Consider the following 23,989-nt stretch of genomic DNA (forward strand, 5'->3'; position numbering starts at 1 on the left):
CTTAAACCCAGGAGGGGAGCGAGTGATATCACTGCCGCTTCTCAGCAAGTCAGAGTGAGAAAGAATGTCAGCTACCCACATTCCTGTGGGAGATTCCTTTTATACAGCAGGATGCAACTAGCATTATTTTTTGCTTTTTAATGATATTACAAACTACTAAACCTGTACACCGTAGCCCCTTTTGTCTTTGTTTAAAAAATCCTGGATCCTAAAGACCATTGATTCTTCTTTTTTAATGAAAAAAAAAAAAAAAAAGCAAATCAATTGCTATTTTCCTTTCACTGTGCAGAACAAGAAATTTTTAGATAAGTGAACTTGAAGGGATAGGCTAAATCTCAGTGTCAAGTTATTTCGCAAAGTTTTCAAACTATAACATAAAACATGTCGGGTTTCTAGATTTGAGTGTTTGCTTATTTTGCTCCAATAATTCAGGGCAAGTTTTCGAAATTTAGATTTTAGCTTTGAAAACTTGGCTCTGATAGAGAATTTTACTTAATAACTGTAGAGATTTAAAACAAGGGTACTTCACAGAGTTTGTGGATGATACAATTATAAACTTTATTTTGGTGAAAAAAATCTGAAATCCACGTGTAGTTGTTTTGTAATGAGTTTCCATGAACTTTTTGAAGACTGCATATATGTATGGATTTCAGTTTTTTTTTGCCCCAATGTGAACTTATCTTTCAGTTCCATTTTCCATGGCTCTCTTTACGTATGCTTGTGTTCGTAAGGAAAGCATGGTGTGCTCTGGTCTGCATAGGAGTCAGCCAGAAAGTGTGGTTGGAGAAAGGATACCAAAGTCCTGGATGGCTCTCCCCATCAGAAGATACTGTGCCTTCATGGCTTACAAGCTTTCCACATACTTTATCATGCCTGATGCTTTCGGCTTCCTTGTTTTCTCTACAGCTTTATCTGGTTACATTTATATTTTACACTCTTAGTTTTATAAAGGCTTGCTATAACAAATAGCTATGTAAAATTCACTTTTGTGTTGCTGTAACAAGGTTGAAGACGACTTCTATTACTGGAATTCTATGTGAGAATTTGTTTCAGAATTCAGGGCTAAGAAGTTAAGGCACTATGAGGTAGAATAAGCAATGCTGGATTTAGAGTAGCGTTACGTGTTCTGTCCTGTCCATTTCATAGTCACTGGCTTCAGGAATGTAGCTTCTCCTAGCCGTATAACTGAACTTTGAGCCATAGGTTTCTTTACCTGGTGTACTAGGGTTACCAAATATTGCCTTCTTAACCAAGTTAATGGGATCATCAAGTAAGATATTACACATCCACATGCTTTTGTATGCTGACAGCACAATGTGAATGTGGAGAGTTAGACATTCCACAGTCACTACATTAAAGATAATACTTCCCTTTTAGCTCCAGCCGCCAGGAAGCTCAGATTCATATCTCCAGGTGTCACATACACAATGTTAACACCGTTTTAACATGTGTTCCCTCCCACCTCTTATTGCCTGGAATCTGATGACTACTACTTACATTGTCTTTGTGGAAAGAGAAGAGATATAAATACAAGCACGGTTTCTAGGAATAATTAAAACAGTATGTGACAGAACTGGTATTGATGCTTACGCTTTCTTTTTCTTAAAATTCTCCTTTGGGGAGGGCATTTGGTGTGGTGGTTAAGATGCCAATATCTGGCCGGCGCCGCGGCTCAATAGGCTAATCCTCCGCCTGTGGCGCTGGCACACCAGGTTCTAGTCTCGGTCGGGGCACTGGATTCTGTCCCAGTTGCTCCTCTTCCAGTCCAGCTCTCTGCTGTGGCCAGGGAGTGCAGTGGAGGATGGCCCAAGTCCTTGGGCCCTGCACCCACATGGGAGACCGGGAGAAGCACCTGGCTTCGGATCAGCGTAGTGCACCAGCCACAGCGGCCATTGGGGGGTGAACCAACGGTAAAGGAAGACCTTTCTCTCTGTCTCTTTCTCACTGTCCACTCTGCCTGTCAAAAAAAAAAAAAAAAAAGATGCCAATATCCCATATCAGAGTGCGTCAGCCTCTGCTCCCAGTTGCAGCTTCCGGCCAGTGCACCCCTGGGAGACAGCAGGTACAGACTCAGCTAGCCAGAGCGCTGCCACCCGCCCAGGAGACCTGCACTGAACTCTGGGCTCTTGGCTTCCACCTGGCCCAGACCTGGCTGTTGTGGGCATTTGGGGAGTGAAGCACTGGTTGGGAAATCTCTCTCTCTCTCCACTTGTCTTTCAACTAAATAAATAAGTTAAAACTTAAAAAATTAAAATTATACTTTATCACTCCATTTTAAATCACTTGTCACTTAAATTGCTCGGTTTTCTTTTGGCTCATTTGAAAAACAAAGAATAAAATTAAATGTTATCCCATTTGTATTAATAGAAAATTAAAATGTTATTTTACATACTTGAAGGATTTTCAAACTCTCTACTTCAAAAATGCTTTGGCAGTTTGCATCATATCTGATATGATGTTTTTGAATTGCATCTGTTTTTAACAACTTCATCTTATTTTAAGTATATGTAATCACTTATTTGGATTTTAGAGTTTTAAAGAATAATAATGATGAATTACATTAATTGGAATGCAAGTTAGTCACTAATCTTTAAAGCTTAATGCTGTAAAATAGTTAAGCAGCACATGTTATGGTAATTGATATTGTTGTCCATACAGAGCAGCTTGCTTCTAGGTGGTTACATAGCAGTGCTAGCTTCTGTGAGGTCAATTTGGTATTGATATTCTTCTACTTTAGGGTCTGATTTACAGTCAGTTGCAATTAAGATCTTTCAGGTATGCTGATTTTCTGGGTTATCTGTGAGTTTGATATATTTTTATGAAATATAAACCTTTATAAAGATGTTATCAAAAAGAAACTTTGTACTCATTATATTCTGATTTCAAAAATTGTGATTAGAAGTCAGAAGCTATAATGCTTATACTGAGCTTTTATGGTACATCTATATTTTTCACAGGGTATCTTGTATTTTTTAAATCTATGGCTGTTAAAAGTTGGAAGCTCTCTGTTAACGTTTAATGATCTTGTCAGGGGAATATGATTGACACAATTAAGTTGTCTTGCATTTGAGTTACATAATTGATATGGGATGTGAGTAAGATCCTAATTCAGAACATATGATACTCTTGTTCCATTCCATTCGAGAATGAAATTAAAGCAACTTATAAATAAATCTGGTTTTCATTAAAATATGGAAAAAACATCTGCATGCCAAAGCATTTACAATACAGCTAAAGATTTATGCTCTATATTTCATACTTGGAACATTTTTATCATATAGGATTAAATCCACAGATCAAACAAGTTTTCTAGGAAGTATAAAACTTTTTTACTCTAATTCTTTTGGCTTAAAGAGCATATATATTTAGATCACAGTAGGAAAATAGATTCTGTTGTATAATTCTTCCCTGCTCCCCTTAGAAAAAATTTAAGATTACGACATTCTTCTTAAATTCTTGGTTTAGGAGCTGGTGTCGTGGTGTAGTGGGTAAAGCCGCTGTTCATGATGGCAGCTTCTCATATGGACACCAGTTAGTGTCCCAGCTGCTCACTTCTGATCCCACTCTCTGCTAATAGCCTGGGAAAAGCAATAGAAGATGACCCAAATGTTTGGGCCCCTACCACCCACATGGGAGACCTGGTTGAACCAACTGGCTCAGCCCTGGCCATCGCAGCCATATGGGGAGTAAACCAGTGGATGGAAGATCTTTGTCTTTCCCTCCCTCTCTCTGTAACTATGAATTTCAAATAATTAAATAAATCTTTAAAAAGTAAGTTACTGATCTATAAATAAATTTACTAATATGTACTTTTTGAGATTTCTTTTTGCTTGTTTGTATTGCTCAGGCTGGGGTTTTATTTGTAAGTTTAATCTTTTCTGTTCTTTGAAAATCTCCATTGCCAAACACAATTCATGATGCGACATGAACATGAAATCTAAGTTATGCATTGCTGTGCGGCCTCTCGTTAACGAATGGTAAAGACAACAACACTGTTTTTACAATTGGCTTATTAACATAAATTAGGAAGGATAAGAAGTGATTTATAATAATCAGTAGCCATGCCAGGGGTAGAGAAATGATATTTTATGATAAAATCACTTTTAGATTAAGAACTTCAGGTTCTATCCCGTGAAAAGGAGAGTATGAGGCGTGATCCAGCAGTAAATGAGACAGTGGCTGAGAAACAGCCTACATTTTTTTAGGAGCAGCAGAAGATGCGTTTCCATGGCTGCGGTCCTCGCAGACCACTGGTCTTCAGCTGGTTTTCACAAAGTGCAGCCCCTGCAGACGGTCTTGAGGCCTCTTGCAGTCTCACACTCTGTTACCCATGATGCTGCGTTCCTCCGGGAGGAGGCCCGGTTACCTTCAGGCGCCTGTTCAGTGCCTCGTCGACGAATCACAATCTGAAATAGTGTGAAGTAATTGTCGTTGCAGAATTCCCAACAGCGTTCCTTTATTCTTACGCGAGAGAAAATTGTCCCGGATGCTGTGACTGACAACAGACGTGCTCCCTTGAGTGCCTTCATAACACTTGCTTTCTTTCCAAGAGGCAAATTGGTTTATAGCAGTTTATTTTATTTTATTATAGGAGAACTACTTAACATGAGCTCTGCCCGCGCAGCAGCTTTTAGGTATACAATGCCATATTGTTCCGTAGCAGGGACAGCAGAACTGCTGCTCCTTGGGCCGATTTTCTCCTGGCACGGAGGCTGGGATCAGGCCCCAGAAGGAAAGACGTTTCAGACACACAGCCCTGGGCTCTGTGCCCGCTGCAGAAGGTTAGGTGCCAGGTGTTTCTCAGGGACGTGTTGAAGTTCCTATTTTGATTCTTGTTCGGAGTGACTGGAAGTTGAGCACAGCTTTGTGTTTTCAGTGTCTGGACTCGGTGCCTCCTGTGTCCCCTCGGTTGCAGGCATGTGCACCTGCAGAGAGCACAGCTTGAGGTCCGTTAGAGCTTGAAACACTTGTGCACGGGTTCGAGTTGCTGGCATGTGCGTCTCCTCAGGACGTGAATGAGAGTGGAGAAGGGGAAATTGTGATCCTGCTTCTATTTCTGCTGCTGCCCCTGCTCTCGTTCTAGTAAAGAGGAAGTTAACCAGCACCCCCCGATAGTAGTGATTCAGGGTGCATTGGAGAAGGCTTCCTCATAACCCAGGGTGTGCAAGACATGCAGCGACTCATAAAGTCTGTGTTAGAAGCCAGGGTTTGAAACCCACATAGAGGGGCCGGCGCTGTGGCTCAGCAGGTTAATACCCTGGCCTGAAGTGCTGGCATCCCATATGGGTGCCGGTTCGAGTCCCGGCTGTTCCACTTCTGATCCAGCTCTCTGCTATGGCTTGGGATAGCAGTAGAAGATGGCCCAAGTCCTTGAGCCCCTGCACCCGCGTGGGAGACCTGGAAGAAGCTTCTGGCTCCTGGCTTTGGATCGATGCAGCTCCGGCCATTGTGGCCAATTGGGGAGTGAACGAACAGATGGAAGCCCTCTCTCTGCCTCTCCTTCTCTCTTTGTAACTCGGACTTTCAAATAAATAAATAAATCTTTAAAAAAAAAAAAAAAAGAAAAAAGAAAGAAACCCATATAGAGGAAAACCCTTCTGCAATAGAACATTGCAGTGGGAGACTCTGGCTCCCTGATGATGCAGTAAGAGGATGTATTATCGCAGCGGGCGGCTTCTGAGACCATCTCGCAAGTGATTGGGAAAAGTGTCCCTTACTAGTTTTTGAAGCTTGCAACTCCCACTTAGCGTGGATTTACGTTCTTACTGTTGTGCGTGTGTGCAAGTACATATGCTTGTCCTTAAGTGTAAAAAATATGACAGCTACATTACAGGAATTTGTGGTGGAATGAGAAGGAAATCAGGAAAAAATCACACATAACTTTCCTACGGTTCTATTTCCTTTTAATTTTTTCCAAGAACTCTTTAAAAATGTAGTTAGTAACCATATATTTTGTGTTTCTGCCATTACCATTTTCTGTTTTACTAGGTTGTATTTTAAAATTTTTATTGATTTTATTTATTTACTTAGTTTATTTACTTGAAATTCTTGGTTTAGGGGCTGGTGTCGTGGCGTTACAGGAAGAGGAAGGGAGAGACAGAGAGATATTCTGTCTGCTGATTCACTCCCCAGATGGCCACAATGGCCAGAGCTGCGCCAATCCAAAGCCAGGAGCCAGGTGCTTCTTCCTGGTCTCCCATGTGGGTGCAGGGGCCCAAGCACTTGGGCCATCTTCTACTGCTTTCCCAGGCCACAATAGAGAGCTGGATTGAAGAGGAGCAGCTGGGACTAGAACTGGCATTCATATGGGATGCCAGTGCCACAGGCGGAGGATTAACCTAGTGCGCCACGGCGCTGGCCCCAGTAAGCATTTTCTATTGTTTGGAATATAGAGTTTCCCCCAGCTTCTTAACATTGTAAGAGTATCATTTTTTCCATTTTAGACTTTAAGACTTATTTTATTTGAAAGACAGAGGTTACAGAGAGAGGTAGAAACGGAGAAAGAGAGAAGAGAGAGAGAGAGAGGTCTTTTATCCGCTGGTTCACTCCCCAAATGGCCACAACAGATGGAGCTGAGCTGATCTGAAGTCAGGAGCCAGGAGCTTCTTCCGGGTCTCCCACGTGGCTGCAGAGGCCCAAGGACTTGGGCCATCTTCTACTGCTTTCCCAGTCATATTATCAGGAAGCTAGATTGGAAGTGGAGCAGCCAGGGCTTGAACCGGCCCCCATATTGGATGCCGGCACCGCAGTCAGCAGCTTTACCCACTATGCCACATTGCCAGCCCCTTAAGGTTATTTTCTTAAAGTAGATTTCCACTGTATTTTTATTGCTCTTGCTACATATTATCATTGGTTTTCCTGAAGAGAGTACTGGTTGACAAGTTCACTAGCAGTATATGAAGATTCAATCATGCCACATCTTTGGATAGTGCTTTTAATAATTTTACTAATTTAATTTCAGCATCTTATTATTTATTTAATTCATACCAGCGATTCTTCATTTTATGTCATGGATTGTTTTGTTTACATTTAAATCTACTAAGGTTTTGGGGAATTAACTTCAAGTTTTTAAAACTTCCACATGTGTATTTTAAATTGAAACCATATAATATGCAAACAAGGAGAAAATAAAAATTTCTTATATTGCTACCACATAGAAATACTCAGTTTTGGTATTTTAAGTATATCCTTCGGACTTATTTTTAAATTTTCAGAATCATACTATTAAGTTACTTTTTAAATTCAGTATTCTAATGTCTTCATATGAAGTTTTAATATTTTTACCTTGTAGCTCATGCCCTTTCCTGAAACTTTGGAAAAGTATAGTCAACTATGAAGAAGAAAAGTTGCCCGTCTCATCCTACTATGTAGAGATAATGGCTGTCGATATATTGTACTTTTTTTCCATTTTTAGGGCATCTATATTCTTCCTCAAAATTAGTACCATACTATACACACACACACTGACACGCACACTGTTTACTGAACTTTCATTATATTGTTATTTCCAGATTGTCGTAGTAGTACATGTTTGTTTATAATTCATTATTTTAAATGATTTCAGTAAACGTTTCTTTGCAAAAATCATTTTAAAAGATTTATTTATTTATTTGAGTGACAGAGTTACAGAGATAGGGAGAGACAGAGAGGTCTTCCATCCACTGGTTCACTCCCCAGAGGGCCACAACAGCTGGAGCTGCACTGATCAGGAGCCAGGAGCTTCTTCCTGTCTCTGATGCGGGTGCAGGGACCCAAGGACTTGGGCTATCTTCCACTGCTTTCCCAGGCCATAGCAGAGAGCTGGATCAGAAGTGGAGCAGCCGGGACTCAAACCAACGCCCATATGGGATGCTAGCATGGCAAGCAGAGGCTTAACCCACTACGCTACAGAACCAGCCCCAATCATTGTTACTTAAAAAATATATATATATATATATATATATATATATATATATTTGTTTATTTGAAAGGCAGAGATGGAGATCATCTTCTGTCCACTGGCTCACTAACCAAAAGGCCACAATGATCAAGATTGGGCCAGACCAAAGCCAGGGGCCCGGAACTCCACCTGGATCTCCCATGTGGGTGGCCAGAGCCTAAGTACTTGGGCCATCTTCCGCTGCTTTCCCAGCACATTAGCAGGGAGCTGCGTTGGAAACAGAGTAGCCAGGACTCAAACCGGCACTCCAATGCGGGATGCTGGCGTTGCAAGAGGCAACTTAACCCGCTACACCACAAAACTGGCCCCCACAGTCTTTGTTATTATTGCTGATTGTTTCCTTATGTTTAATGATCTTTTGTAAGTGTTAAAGGATAAAATTATTTGAATATTCTCCATATCTATTGTCCAGCTTCTTTTTTTGTTTGTTTGTTTGTTTTTGTTTTTGACAGGCAGAGTGGACAGAGAGAGAGACAGAGAGAAAGGTCTTCCTTTTTCCGTTGGTTCACCCTCCAATGGCTGCCGCGGCCTGCACGCTGCGGCCGGCACACCGCGCTGATCCAATGGCAGGAGCCAAGTACTTCTCCTGGTCTCCCATGGGGTGTAGGGCCCAAGCACTTGGGCCATCCTCCACTGCACTCCCTGGCCACAGCAGAGAGCTGGCCTGGAAGAGGGGCAACCGGGACAGAATCCGGTGCCCCGACTAGGACTAGAACCCGGTGTGCTGGCGCCGCAAGGCGGAGGATTAGCCTATTGAGCTGTGGCGCCGGCCCCAGCTTCTTTCTAGAAAGATAATTTACATAGTCCATTCATCAGTTTTTGTTACACACCATTCACTCCTTACCAATATTGAGTATTATTTTTTTTCTTATTTTAAATATTTCTAATTTTAGTAATTGAAAAGTGGCATCCCATTATTTTTTTCACGATTTATTTTTATTTATTTGAAAGGCAGAGTTAGAGCAGAGAGAGAGAGAGAGAGGTCTTCACTCCCCAGAAGGCTACAACAGCCAGAGCTGCACCATCCTGAAGCCAGGAGCCAAGACTTGGGCCATCTGCTGCTGCTTTCCTAGGCCATAGCAGAGAGCTGGATTGGAAGTGGAGCAGCTGCATTGCAGGTGGTGGCTTTACCTACTACACCACAGTACCAACCCTATCCCAATATTTTGATACATTTCCTAAACATAAATACATGAATAAGAATAATAGGATCCCTTAAGAACAAAAGGAAGTGTGTTTTTCCTATCAGGTAATTGTCAAGATTGTATTGTGTTCTGCATATATGTTAGAACAAACACTGGAGTCCTGTCCCTAACATAGAACCTTTGCTCTAATAGGTCTTGGTATCTTGATGGACAGACACTACTAATCATCATTTGTGTTGGCATTGTGTTCCCTCTTGCCCTTCTTCCCAAAATAGGTAAGTTTATATTAGAAGAGCACGTGATTTGTTTAGTAAAAGGGAGGGGGAGGGGGGGAGGGAGAGAGAGAAGTGTCACGGGGCTTTTAAATTTCGCAGGACCGCATTTTGAGCAGAAGGGGAGTGGCTGTGAATCATTTTAAACTTGGCCTTATTTTAGGTTGTTCAGCCTTCAGCCCTGCCTAGTTAGCCCGTTACTTGGTTTGCAGTAGTATTTTGTCTGGCCCACTAAAATAAAATCTTTACAGTGGGACATGAAAGAGCAGCCTTTCCGTACAGTGTACCATTAGTGGTAAGCCAGTTCCAATTCTGCCGTACAGAGCCGCCTAAATGATCTGTGACAGATAGTTGGAATGTTGTTATTCCGAGCCCTCAGCCCCAGATGCCAAGCGCCCTAATGGAAAACATGCCCGAGATGTATAGCTTTAGTGTATGGTAGGGATCACTCGCCTTATAAATTGCTTTTTATTTTACTGTTATTTTACAGGCTTTCTTGGCTACACAAGTAGTTTATCATTTTTCTTTATGGTGTTCTTTGCTCTCGTGGTAAGTTTACAACATAATGCATTGCTTATCTCCTCCCTGAAGTCGGACTCCTAGTGTTAATGTCTTTTTTTTCTTTTACCTCTGTTTTATGTTGAGAAGAGAATCCCGTTTTGTTTCAATGTGTTATTAAAAGCACTTTTGTTCCCCCACAATTATTTCCTTCACCGCATCTATTTTTGAGAAGGCTTAGTCGAAGCAGCATTTCAAATTCAGTCGCTGTCATGGCTCGCTGGGGAGGGGAGCACACCAACCTAGTCTGGGCGGAGTCTGATTCTTGAGTGGGTTTGTCAGTTTGTTTCTGTACATTACGAGAGTGCTTCAGAAAGTTCATGGAAAATGGAATTCAAAGATACAGCGCATTTCCCCAAGCGTCTTGTGTGAGGACCGTCTGGCTCTGGCCTGTGAAGTCAGTTTGATACAAGTCACCTTACTTTGGAGTCTTTGTTCGGTTAATGAAACCAGAGATTTCAGGCTGGGAGGTTTGGTAACAACTTCGGTACCTGATTTCTCCTACCTGCTCTGGCTTTTTCATTGAGAGATTCTTATAAAAACACTACTGCAAAACAATATGGTCTTCACATTTTTTTCTTATTTTAAATAAGCTCATTTTTATTCTTATAGAATATCAAGTAGTAATGTTAACTCATTTAGATATTTATAAAATAAAGGAATATGAATGTATTTCCTTTAATTTTTTTAAAAAAATTACTTATTTATTTGAAAGGCAGGGTTACAGAGAAAGAGGAAGACAGAGATCTTCCATCCGCTGGTTCACTTCCCAAATGGCCACAACGGCTAGCACTGGGCCAGGCCGAAGCCCAGGTGCCAAGAGCTTCTTCCAAGTCAAAAATTTAACTTAAATTTTTGCTCCCTATAAATCACCTAAAATTGTTGAAATTTTATTCTAGCAGTGGGCCAGAATGGTTTGACCTTTTTTTGGTAAATTTACTACTTTCCCAGGTGCCTTAGCAGGTAGCTGGATCAGAGTGGAGCAGCTGGGACTAGAACCGGCACCCATATGGGATGCCAGTGCTTTAGGTCAGGGCTTTAATCCGCTGGGCCATTGCGCCGGCCCCTCTGTTAAGTTTTCTAAAACAGAACTTAACATCCTACACATAGCACCTTTTGTGAAACAATTTTAAAACTCCCTCTTTTTCTTTTTGTGGCAGTTTATTTCATAGCCACTATCCAAATGTCAAACATTAAATAGGATTAAACATTTTTAAAATTTGCCAAGTATATGCATCTCCAAATGACCTTTTCATAAGCTTGGTTAAATATTTCCTTATTATTAAAAATAAATGAAAGAAAATTACAATACATAAGAGCAAGACAACACATCAGTAGGTAAGCAGTATTAGAAAACAAGGTTCCTAGCCGGCGCCGCGGCTCACTAGACTAATCCTCCGCCTTGTGGCGCCGGCACACCGGGTTCTAGTCCTAGTTGGGGCACCGGATTCTGTCCCGGTTGCCCCTCTTCCAGGCCAGCTCTCTGCTGTGGCCAGGGAGTGCAGTGGAGGATGGCCCAAGTGCTTGGGCCCTGCACCCCATGGGAGACCAGGAGAAGCACCTGGCTCCTGCCATTGGATCAGCGCGGTGTGCCGGTCGCAGCGCTCCAACCGCGGCGGCCATTGGAGGGTGAACCAACGGCAAAAGGAAGACCTTTCTCTCTGTCTCTCTCTCTCTCTCTCTGTCCACTCTGCCTGTCAAAAAAAAAAAAAAAAAAAAAAAAAACAACCAAGGTTCCTGGGCCAGTGCTGTGGCCTAGTGGGTAAGACTGCTGCCTTGTTTTCTTTTCTTTCTTATTTTTTTTTTTTAAAGATTTATTTATTTGAAAGTGTTACCCAGAGAGAAGGAGAGGCAGAGAGGGAGAGAGAGAGGTCTTTCATCTGCTGGTTCAGTCCCCAATTGGCCTAAACGGCCAGAGCTGCGCCAATCTGAAGCCAGCAGCCAGGAGCCTCTTCCAGGTCTCCCATGTGGGTGCAGGGGCCCAAGGAGTTGGGCCATCTTCTACTGCTTTCCCAGGCCATAGCAGAGAGCTGGATTGGAAGTGGAGCAGCTGGACTCGAACCAGCGCCCATATGGGATTCCAGCACTGCAGGTGGCGGCTTTACCTGCTGCAACACAGCGCCGGCCCCGAATTTATCAACATTAAAAGCATTCCCCCTCGTATCTTGGAAAAATAAGTGAATTGAACATATAAAGGTACCTCAAAATTTCATGGAAAATGAATTTTAAAAGTACATTTATTCTGGTAGGGAGAAAATGAAATCCATGCATACCAAGGGTCTTCAAAAAATAAGTATTATGAAAAGTTCTGTGTGGATTTCAGTTGTTTGCACCAAAAGAAACATCTTTTCAGTTCTGTTTTCCATGAACTGTTTGCAGTGCCAGCATACATTTTTAGACTCATAGTAAAAGGAGAAACAGCAAAAATGTCATTATCAGTTGATTGTTGAGAAGTGCCTACGTGGTTGGATGTGGCCTGCATTCACAAGTGAGCATATGGATGTTGGATGTTACAGAAAGTCAGTGTAGATAACATACTCCATTTTTCCTTCACAGATAATTGGCAATCCAGGCACTGCATAGGTAGGAGTAATTTAGTTTTCATAGCCAATAGTTTGAAGCAAGTGAAATATATTGGTATGATGTGTCTACTGTACTTTTCATTCTTGTCATGGCAGATACCCTTTAACTCAATACAGATTTCTACCGCAGCAGGCATATGGAAATAATACTCTACTCTTTCTCTGCATTTATTGTAATGCTTTACAAATCATCTGCTCAGATTCTTACCTGTGAGCACAATTTAAATTTGCTTACAATGGGACAGTGAGGAACATTGTACACTTTTTTATGCTCTTATAATTTAAAAAGAGTATTTTATTTATTTGAGAGAGAGAGAGAGAGAGAGAGCGCCCATCCTCTGATTCATTCTCCACAGGCCTGCATCAGCCAGCCTGGGACAGGTCAAAGCTGGGAGCCAGGGACTCAGCCCAGGTCTCCCATGTGGGTGGTTGAGCCCTCACTGCTGCCTTCCATTCTCTGCCTTATCAGGAAGCTGGAACCAACAGCCAGAGCAAGGCGTCAGACCCACGACGTCCCTGTGTGGAACAGGAGCATCTTTATGCCAGGCTAAATGGCTGCCCCTGAATGTTCTTTTTAACTGACATGTTTATCTGAGATAGTCTCTAAGTATTAGGTTACAAAAGGAAACACGTGTATGTATTCAAAGATTTTTGGAAGGATACCATTTTTTCACTTGATTACTTTTGCTAATATGTATTTATGAATCTGTATAACATTTGTATGACATTTTAAAAAATAAGTCCAAAAAGCTAGTATTTTCTTAATCATACTCTTCAGCTTACGTAAATCAAAATCCATAGTCAGTCCGTTCTCCCAGATCCTTATTTTCTTGGAAAAAAATTTAACATAAATTTTTGCTCCCTGTAAAACATCTAAAACTGTTGAAATAAATTTTATTTTAGCAGTGGATCAGAATGATGGTAACCAAATGGTTTGACTTTTTTTTTGGTAAATATACCATTTTTGGTTCATGTTGGAGCACAAGTAGATTGCAGTTGTTTCTAAAAGCTTTATCATAGTACATGGTAGTATTGTGATTCCTACTTCAATAATTCAGCAATTAAAATAGTAAACTGTTTAAATGGATCTTCGACGCTGTCCTACAGAGCACTGTGTTCAACATTATAGATGTAGAAGTTTAACCTGAGCACTTAGGATCTGTCTGTCTAGTAGGGGAGATAAGACCAACTTACTGGAAGGAGATAGGGAGCAATATGGACATACATAATGAAATACTGATTGATATGCTTCGGTGTGAAAGTTTCAAGAGTTGAGAGAAGGATCACTGGCAGCTAGTGTCCGGAAGGCTTTAGGAAGCTGTCAGAGCTTTTGAGCTGAGCCTTAAAAAGTGGAAAATTCTGGGGCTGGCGCTGTGGCACAGCAGGTTAGAGCCCCGGCCTGCAGCACCAGCCTGCAAGCGCCAGCATCCTGTATGGGCACCAGCTACCCCAATTCCGATCCAGCTCTCTGCGGTGGCCTGGGAAAGCAGTAGAAGATGGCCCAAGTTCTTGGGCCCCTGCACCCATGTGGATGACCAGGAAGAAGCTCCTGGCTCCTGGCTTCAGATCAGCTCAGCTCCTGTCATTATAGCCATTTGAGGAGTGAACCAGTGAATGGAGGACCTCTCTGACTGTCTCTGCCTCTCTCTGAAGCTCTTTCAAATAAATAAATCATTTTTTTTTAAAGTGGGGGGAAGTTCTTAGAGCAGAAAAAGAAGTTGGAACTTTTGGTGCAATTGAACAAGTTATTTTTAACACTTATTCTCCTTTACCTTTGTCTTTCGAGGCCTGGAATTATCTTCTTACCATGTTCTCTCTATCCTGAGCACTTTGCTCTTTGTGGGCGGCTTCCTGGCCTGCTGTGCAGGACTGCGGGCGCGGGCTTCAGATGGGTCTCTGCAAAGAAATTAGCTGAATTTTGTATTCATATGAAACGAAACCGTAATGGTTTTTTTTTCTAATTAATGAAAAAGCAATGACTATATTGCATTTTGGAGCATTATTTTGAAGTATTTTGATTTGAAAGTTTAGAAATATGGGGCTGGCACTGTGGCATAGTGGGTAAAGCCACCACCTACATCCCATACAGGTGCCGGTTTGCTCTCTAAATAAATAATTCTTTAAAAAAATTTTTGAGATAATAACTAAAATAAGTAAAGTAGCTAATATATGATATGATATGATATGATATGATATGATATAATGTAATATAATATAGCTTTTTAAGGTCCCTGGTACTCAGCAAGTGCTCCATAGATGCTGCCAGCACCCCAGTGAAGCCTGAATTTCACCCCATCCTCATCCTTTTTGTGAAAACCGATCAGCAAAAAAAAAAAGATAGTGCAATTACTGCTTTTGCTTTTGCTTTTGCTTTTCTTCTTGGTGATTTGGCCTTTTAGCTGAAAACTAACCCAGAAATAAAGCAACTTGCCTGGTTGCTTCCTGTAACATTTTTTTTGGCCTTGTGTTGAAAACTAGCCTAGAAATAAAGCAACTTGCCTGGTTGGTTCTTGTAACATTTTTTTTTCTCCCTTGGTGAGATTTTTTAATTAAGAAAGACTCTTTAGTTCACTCATTAACTTAATCCTAGAAGTACATGTTTTTTTAAGATTTGTTTTATCACAACATAAAATTTTGATTGAATTAGTTAAATCCAAAACTAGATGAATACCAAATAGGGATAGGAATAGTGTTTACTTACTGGTCTCAGCAAAGGACAAATACTGCATTTTTTCTCCCTTGCCCCTTTGTATGCTGGGATTCAGCCTGGAGCAAACATTTACGGAGTAATTACGTGCCCCCCCCCCCCCCAAACAGGGGCAACAATGGTGATGTTGACATAGCCACAACCATAGGCCCGGGAACAGGATGGCTACAATTAAGAGTGAAATCCTGAAACATTTTCATTGATTCTTTCTGGGAAACAGCATCCCTATGGATTTCTCCAAATGTTTTTCTTAATTTATTTTTACCAGCTGGAGTTCCCTAGCTCTGCGCTCTTATTCTAGCCAGCTTTCTTCACATCCACCAAAAATAACTCCAGTCTGAAAAAGCAAGGAGGGGCAGCACATCCACAGCAGAACCCGCTCGGCTTTCCCCACGTATGAGGTCTCTGCTTGTCTCCGCCTGGGACCCTTCCCAAAAATATCACTGGTATTTCTCTCTCCGTTTTTGATAGCTGGCCCATAGATAACCATGCCCTTGTGTCATTGTCAGTGAAAATATCATGTTCTCATTTTAAAATTATGCTTTAAAAAGAAATGCTTTGATGCTGCTGGAGTTTCGGAGTTGCCATAAGAGGACTCTGGTTTCCAGCGAGGAAGACCCCACACAGATAGGCAGCCCTAATCCCCCAGGTGACCCCATTCCAAGTGGGGAAAGCCATACGACCATTCATGGAAATGGAATTACAAGATGAGTTTATATTGGTGCAAATTATGTGAATCCATGCATAGTGTTTTCTTTTGAAATTTATTTATTTATTTATTTATTTGAGAGGTAGAGTTACAGAGAGAGGGAGACACAGAGAGAAAGGTCTTCCATCTGCTGGTTCACTCCCCAAACGGCTGCAACAGCCAGAGCTGGGCTGATCCAGAGCCTGGAACCAGGAGCTTCCTCCTGGTCTCCAGTGCAGTTGCAGGGGTCCAACCACTTGGGCCATCCTCCACTGTCTTCCCGGGCCGTGGCAGAGAGCTGGATCAGAAGCAGCAGCCGGAACTTGAACCGGCGCCCATATAGGATATGGCACTACAGGCAGAACTTTACCCTTAGCGCTAGCCCCTTCCGTGAGCTTTTTGAAGACCCTTCATGTATGTAAAGAATCTTCTGCTAGCTTCTTGTTTGGTATGGTGTTTGGTTAATTGAAATAATACTCACCCATTTGAAATCAATTTCTTACAAATTATTTAAGAAATCTGAGTACTGAATCTGTTTATTCTTACAGATAATAATTAAAAAATGGTCCATCCCTTGTCCTCTGTTCTTAAATGACATAGAAGAGTACTTCCAGGTAATAGCTTATCTTTTCAATTTCTTCCTTTTTATTTTAAACTAAGAAGGAAAAAAAAAAGGCAGACTAATGATTTTTTTTTTTACTCGTTAATAAAAAAGTAATGGCTGTATTTCATTTTGGAACTTTGTTTTAAAATGTTTTGATTTGAAAACCTAGTAATAATAAACTCATCATTTCTGTTGATGTATTCTGACTTTTAATGGCTGTTGGTTTCTCTTTTTCCCCTCAATACTCTTAAACAGATTTCCAATGCTACAGATGATTGTAAACCAAAGCTCTTTCATTTCTCCAAAGAGGTGTGTAAGTTATTAACAGATACTTTTGGTTGATTTTTCACATTTCAAGTTTTAAGAGATTTGTGTAGCAGGGTCTCTTAGGTCTTTGTACCTGTAACTAATTAATTTTCATGAAAGTGCTAAGTGTAGGATTGCCTACCAGAAGAATAATATTATTTAACGCAGGGTGGCCCATTATGAAACAGCCACCTTTTTTTTTTCTTTTCTTTTTTCTCTTGGCGTGCCTTTAAACGCAGCCTGTTTTAAATGGGTTTCTGCCTAAAAGAACAGATTTCCCGAATGTCTGCTCTGGCCAATAAGGTCCTCTGTGGATCCAGACTTCCTGTTGCCCTCTGGACTTGTAAAGCTAAATAGCCAATTATATCGAAAACTCCTCCCTTGTGAGTAGAACCTCGGTCTGTTGCTAAACAGCCTCATCATTGGACCAGCCATGGAGCAATGCCAATATACATTCTGGCCAGCATTCCGGAGTGGAAGTTTATGATGCCTGGAGCACAGACGGGAAGACCAAGTCCCCTCGCCTTCTCTAAGAGCCACAGGACCCTGGAACGGCCTGGAAGACCTGCGTCCTCACAGGAGACAGGAAGTGTGAGCAGGTGGGCTGTGCAGTCTTCCTAGGGCCGCACATCCACACTTCCTGATCCGGCCGATAGCCACTTTCCGCAGGTCGCAGGTGCTGGAAGCCCCTCGGCCCACGCACGGCTCTGTTTGTGGAGGACGGTAGTGTGCCGGCGTGCCTACTCCTCCACGCAGAGCTTCCCTTTTTATTTCTAGTTTTTAAATGAGAAAAGTGACTCTCTGGCCCCACCAGGGAGGTTCCCACATCTTTTACCCGTAAAGACCTCCATGTGCCTTCAAGATCTGAGTAGGGTAATTGACAAGCCAGGAAATTGAGCAATATATGAAACAGAGAATTTGTGAATTAAACTCTCATTCCCTTAATCCGGCGTCAGGAAACAGCACAGCTTCCTCCCAGCCCTGCTCAGATACTTTAGGAGTCCAGGCATTGTGTCCCCAGACACGGGTCTTCATCTGGAACTTCTTTTGCTAAAGAGTCTAAAGTCAGTTAAGAGCAAATAAATCACCACCATCCGTTTGGTAAAGACGGTGTTTGCACTGCACTGGTAACCGTTGTACTTTATAACTTGTACTGACTTTTGTTAAGTATTCTAATAATTAAGAACAAAATAAAACATGCGCTTGTGCGTTCCATTGGATCTCTAAAAATGTATAGGTCTGGAATAAATGATACTCATTTCATTAAGAGATCCTAGTCAGAGATGTTGTTGGTAGGAAGATGTGGTTAATGTTTTCAGTATTCCCTTGGATAGAGTTAGAGAAAGCAGATTCAAAAGTCTTAACTATTGCTATTGCTTATGGTAATAAATGTATTTAAATTGTGCATACATTAGGAAAAAATGAGAATTGGAATAAGTACATTGCTAAATTATTATTTTTTATCTTAACCTAAGTATTATGTATTTTCCCTAAATTATTTTTATCATGCCCAAATAATGCAGAAGTGATTGTGGTAAAAGCAACATGGTATGGGAAGCCAGCCAAGAAATTTTGAATAGGATGGGCAAGCCAGCTATCAAGTAAAACATCTGCTGGTGACCATACATGTGTCTCTCTTTAAAAAAAATAGTAAAAAATAAGATGCATGAAAGATGAATAAATCTAGCCAAGTTGACTTTGAGGACTGACTTTGTCGTTGAAATGAAAATGTGGTTTCAGTACAGTAGCATTTGCTAATCATGTCATTTCAAAACTGTTTTTCAGAGTGTTTATGCCATACCAACCATGGCTTTTTCATTTCTCTGCCATACCTCAATCTTGCCCATCTACTGTGAACTTGAAAGGTATCCTGAAGTATTTTAAATGTATTGTGTGTCTTTTTCCCTTTAGGACTTTCAGATTGAATGTCATTCTCTCGTATGAATCTTTTCCTCCCATCGTTGCATTCTAAGGGTTAGTTTAAAATGAAACAGCCAAGAGTGAATTCTATCCAGGTTGAGACTATGGCCTGCAAGACTGTTGTCCTTTGTGTGCTGATCTCAGACTGGAAATGGATGGATTAGACCGTCAGTGAAGGAATTCTCTTGACTAGCTTGGAGAAACTTGTTTCTTTCTATGTAATTCAGATCACTGCTACACTTTTACTGTTTTTGTTTTTTAGCCCTTCGAAGAAAAGAATGCAGAATGTAACCAATACAGCAGTTGCTCTAAGTTTCCTCATTTATTCTCTATCTGCGCTCTTTGGGTACCTCACTTTTTATGGTGAGTATATTCTTTAATTATGGATAACAAAATGAATTGTCGTGTAGGTGATCTCACACCTGACTATAGATCCTCTTTCTGCCTTTCATTAATAAGGGAATTTGTTCAGGCCACCGGCTGACAGCGCGGCCCCTCCGGGGCTGCTCTAGAGACTTTCAAGTGTCAATTCTCTTTGGGGAAGGCGGATCGAGCTTCAGATCAATGAGTTCATGTGAGCATCTCCTTCAACACCTCAGTGGACCTGCAGGCTTAGGGATGTTGATCTCTTGCCATAAGAGAAAATGTGTAGCAATGATTTTTTAAATGCAAATCCAATATAATTAGAGTCTAGTTCAGAAGTTTGGCGGTTGGGAGAATCAATCATCTCAATTTCTAAAGAACAACTTAGAAAGGGAAGGATTTTCCCCTGGCCTGCGTTGTGCACAGAGGTATCGAACGCGCTGCTTTGCACTGTGTCGCAGCATTCAGCAGATGGGCATCCCATGATACACCCTGACCTCTCTCCTCAATGTTTGAAAAACTTTTAAATTCATAAAATGAACATCAAAATCTCTTACTTTGGAAAATCTGCCTACTCAGTATGTTGGAATTTTTTTCTCTCTTGATAAGATCCTGAAGAAAAAGTAAACCTTAAAAGTCTAGAACAGGGGCCAGTGCGGTGGCATAGCAAGTATAGCCACCCACCTGCAGCACCGACATCCACTTCCGATCCAGCTCCCTGCTGTGGCCTGGGAAAGCAGCTGAAGATGGCCTAGGTGCTTGGGCCCTCGCACCCATGTGGGAGACCCGGATGAAGCTTCTGGCTCCTTGCTTTAGATCGGCCCAGCTCAGGCCATTGGAGATATCTGGGGAATAAGCCAGCAGATGGAAGGTGTCTCCCTCTCTTTCTCTCTCTCTGTAATCTGTCTTTCAAATAAATAAATAAATTTTAAGAAGAAAAGTCTAGAACAAGAAAAAATTGTAAGCTCTCTTAGTTTGCAAGCAAACACATTGTAAGTCTCATTCAGTTTGTCCGTTTCTGAACATACCTTTCAGCTGTGAATGTCCTTGTGAGCGCTCCGCTGGGACTGGCTATTACTACTGTGTGGTGCCCAGCTGTTTTGACTCTGAGTTCATGGTGGATAGCCCTGTGCACGTGTTTCAGGATTTAGACATTCTGGATGACCGGTACGCCATTTGACTTCTCTCCCAGAGTTTTCCCAGGTCTGACGGCGTTGGCACAGTTTTTGTATATGGCTTCCTTTCCTAACCCTGGTAAAGGAAGTCAGGTTCAGACGCCTCTGCTCCTACTTTATCTGAACAGGAGCGTTCCCGCTGCGATGTCCTCGTCTCCGGTTCTGTAACTTGAGGAGAACTGCGCGTGGGTGCTTTGAGGCAGAAGTGAGTGACGTGTAAGATGCCTGGAACGGTACTTGAGTCCTCCAGGAATGAGAGCTACCGCTCAGGGCGCGTTACTGTTATTACTGTCATCATCATCACTGTTATCATAGTTAGTTTGTGGTTTCAGGCACTCTGTCTCAGCACTGTACTGCTCTTCCTACTGTCTTTAAGTAAATTTAAGTATGGTAACTTTTCAGGAAGTGCTGTATTATCTTCCAGGAACTTGTAATTGCTTAAATGGCCTTGTTTTGTTATATCTGTTGTTATTTCAGTAGTAATAAAACCATCGTGATTCTGAATCTACTGCATTTTTTGCTGGAGTTTGGGTTTGGGATTTGGAATTCTATGTGTACCATCAGGAACGGCATTATTTCCAGTGTGAGCATGGTGCCTTGCGGGCTACACTACAAAGACAGTTACAACAGATTCTTGGGTTTTTTGATCATTACTGGTAAAACAAAGCTTGAAATATATATGCTGTATTTTTGGTTGTTGGATTTGTTAGTTTTTTTTTTAAAGATTTATTTATTTGAAAGTCAGAGTTACACAGAGAGAGAAAGAGAGGAAGAGAGAGAGAGGTCAAGAGAGGTCTTCCATCCACTGGTTCACTCCCCAGTTGGCCACAGTGGCCGGAGATGTGCCGATCCAAAGCCAGGAGCCAGGTGCTTCTTCCAGGTCTCCCATGCAGGTACAGGGGCCCAAGGACTTGGGCCATTTTCTACTGCTTTCCCAGGCCATAGCAGAGAGCTGGATCAGAAGTGGAGCAGCTGGGACTCGAACCGGTGCCCATATGGGATGCCAGTACTGCAGGCAGCAGCTTTACCTGCTAAGCCACAGTGCGGGCCCTGGATTTGTTAGTTTTTAAAACAGATTTAATAAGACTTTTATGTGTCAATAAGATACTATTGCAGGATTTTTGGGAGTTTAAAAAGACTTTTTAAAGTATTTTATTTTATTTTACCTTTTAATTAGTTTTTAACACTTCAGTGTGATTTGTAGAAACAGTTCTGAGAACATAATGATACTCCCTTCCTCCCTCCTCCTTTCTCTCCCACCCTCCTTCCTTCACTCTTTTTCTTTAGTTTTTGAGATACCATGTCTTAAATTTACATTACAATAAAAAGGCTTAATACTTCACTGAATAAGAAGTTTAGCAAGTAAGAAGCTAGAAGACCCAAGTTTAGTGGGAATACAGACAACAGCTGTAAATCATAAATGAGTTAGAAAATGACCATTTCACCCATATACGGTGAATTTTAACTTAATCACAGATCATAAAAGCTATAGCAGTATAGCATTCTTAACCATTGGTTTGACAAAGATATAAAACAAAGTTTTATGAAACTATATTTGAACAGCACTGATATACACAGAACTTTCTTTTTCCTTTGCTTTGTTTTTTTGTTTGTTTTTAATTTTAGCTCCCACATATAAGGGAGAACATGCAGTTTTTGTCTTTCTTGGTCCGGCTTATTTCACTCAGCAAGATGTCCTCCAATTACGTCCATTTGCTGCAAATGGTAGAATTTCACTCTTTTTATAGCTGAGTCGTATTCCATTGAGTATATATTCTACATTTTCTTTATCCATTCATCTGATGGTAGACACCTTGGTTGAATCCAAATTTTGGCTATTGTGAACACTACCGCTATAAACATGGTGGTGCAGGTGTCTCTTTGACACATTGTGTTCAAGTCTTTTGGGTAAATACCCTGCAGTGGGATTGTGGGATCATGCGGCAAGTCTGTTTCTAGTTTCTAAAGAAATCTCCACAGTGGCTGCACTCACTCACATTCCCACCAGCAGTGTGGAAGTGCTCCCCTTGTCCACATCCTCGCCAGCATTTGCTACTCTGTGTTTTGGATTTTAGCCAGTGACAGGGGTGAGGTGATACCTGATTGTGGTCTTGATTTGCATGTCCCTGGTGGCTGGGGATGTTGAACATTTTTTCATATATTTGTTGGCCATTTCTATTTCTTCTTTTGAGAGCTGACTATTGAAGTCCTTTGCCCATTTCTCAGCTGGATTGGTTGTTTTTCTGTTGAGTGTTTTTAAGTTGCTGGTATATTCGGGATATTAATCCTTTGTTGGGTGGGTGGTTTACAAATATTTTTTCCCATTCAGTTGGATGTCTCTTCACTCTATTGATCATTTCCTTTGCTGTGTAGGATTCAAAAAGATTTAACATAGAATAGTTGTGTGTATTTTTTACATTAAATAGTCATCTGGCACAAGTATTGCTGATTGAATATTACTTATTTGAAATTCTTGGGACCAGAAATGTTTTCGACTTAATTTTTTTTGGATATTGGAATTTTTGTGTAGACTTTATCACTTGAGCTTCCCTAATTGAACATCTAAAATCTGAGTCTTTCTAGAGCATGACACATTCTGGAACATTCTGGATTAGGGATGCTCAACTGTATTATAGTCAATGATCTTTAACATTGAAGGGGGAAGAAAAAAAAGAACTGGCCTTCTGCTCCCTGTAGATGAGCAGAACTCTCATCTCTCTGGAAGAACTTCAGATGGCCTGCCAGTGTCGAGGATGGTGAGAAATAGTTAAATCAGTAGCATGGGTCATCAGGCTTCTAGGACTGTATTGTAAGAAAGCTTAGATGGAAAGGGATGGGGAGGAAGGAGCTAACATTTGTGTCAGTGTCAGGCCTTTTACGTACATCACCTAACCTCATTCTTGTAACAGCTCTGTAAAGTGGGCATAGGTTCATGTAGGTTGAGGAATTGGGCCAGTATCTGCAATAAATGAATAATGGAGATGAGATTCGAATCCAGTTTTTTCTGTCTGTAAATCCAGATTTCCTTCATTCCATTTCTGCTGAAGTGAACTTTTGGGAAAGCTTAAGTCATATAAGCTCCAGGCATCCATCCATCTATCTGTCTTATCTGTCTGTCTGTCTGTCACTTTTGCTTGAACACAAAAGCTGAAGGTTTTCACCATGTAAACAAGATGTTTCTTAGACAAGAATTCACCCAGTTATCAGGTAAAGCTATTAGTTGTCTCTGGTTTAATTCCTTTCTCCTATGGGCATTCTTCAGAGTATGCAAATTTTATATACATGAAGAAAAACTACATGGTAGGTAGGCAGGTAGTTAGACAATGATATAAAAGTAATTCCTTCTCTAAAAACAAAAGATACAGGTTCTAATTTTATCTTTGGTGATTCTTTTTGGCATTGGTCATAACCAAGGAAAACCTTTTTGGTGTCTCTCAGGATAACAGGAGCCCTTTGTCTTATGGGTAGAAAGTGCTGGTGCAGTGTTCTTTATGTTGTTTGTGATCATCATACCCTGCGTGACAGGCTGTGTTAACAGCACAGCGCCGCCCTTCAGTGGCACCCAGAACTTGCTGAGATCACCGTGAGGCCCCCGTGAGCTTTGTGGAGATTTGTCTGAATCCAGACAAGCATGTTGCACTCTATCCCTTACATATGTTAAGGCTCAGCTAAGAATACAGTGACTCACCGAGCAGAAGGGTTTTCCTCCTGGGGAGGTAGGATGTGCACA

General features: G+C 41.3%; 1 protein-coding gene across 3 annotated transcripts in view; it reads left to right on the forward strand.

The window, feature by feature from the left end:
• SLC38A6 (solute carrier family 38 member 6) overlaps positions 1-23,989 on the forward strand; it is a 65,637-nt gene that overhangs the window by 37,054 nt on the left and 4,594 nt on the right. For all 3 annotated transcript variants that reach the window (XM_062181301.1, XM_062181302.1, XM_062181303.1), the window contains 6 exons: positions 9,277-9,359; positions 9,847-9,905; positions 16,440-16,505; positions 16,751-16,804; positions 18,587-18,666; positions 18,984-19,084. In XM_062181301.1, coding sequence (XP_062037285.1) covers positions 9,277-9,359; positions 9,847-9,905; positions 16,440-16,505; positions 16,751-16,804; positions 18,587-18,666; positions 18,984-19,084 — 443 coding nt within the window. The remainder of the gene's footprint in view (positions 1-9,276; positions 9,360-9,846; positions 9,906-16,439; positions 16,506-16,750; positions 16,805-18,586; positions 18,667-18,983; positions 19,085-23,989) is intronic.

The sequence above is a fragment of the Lepus europaeus genome, chromosome 22 (genome assembly GCF_033115175.1).
Source record: "Lepus europaeus isolate LE1 chromosome 22, mLepTim1.pri, whole genome shotgun sequence".
NCBI lineage: Eukaryota > Metazoa > Chordata > Mammalia > Lagomorpha > Leporidae > Lepus > Lepus europaeus.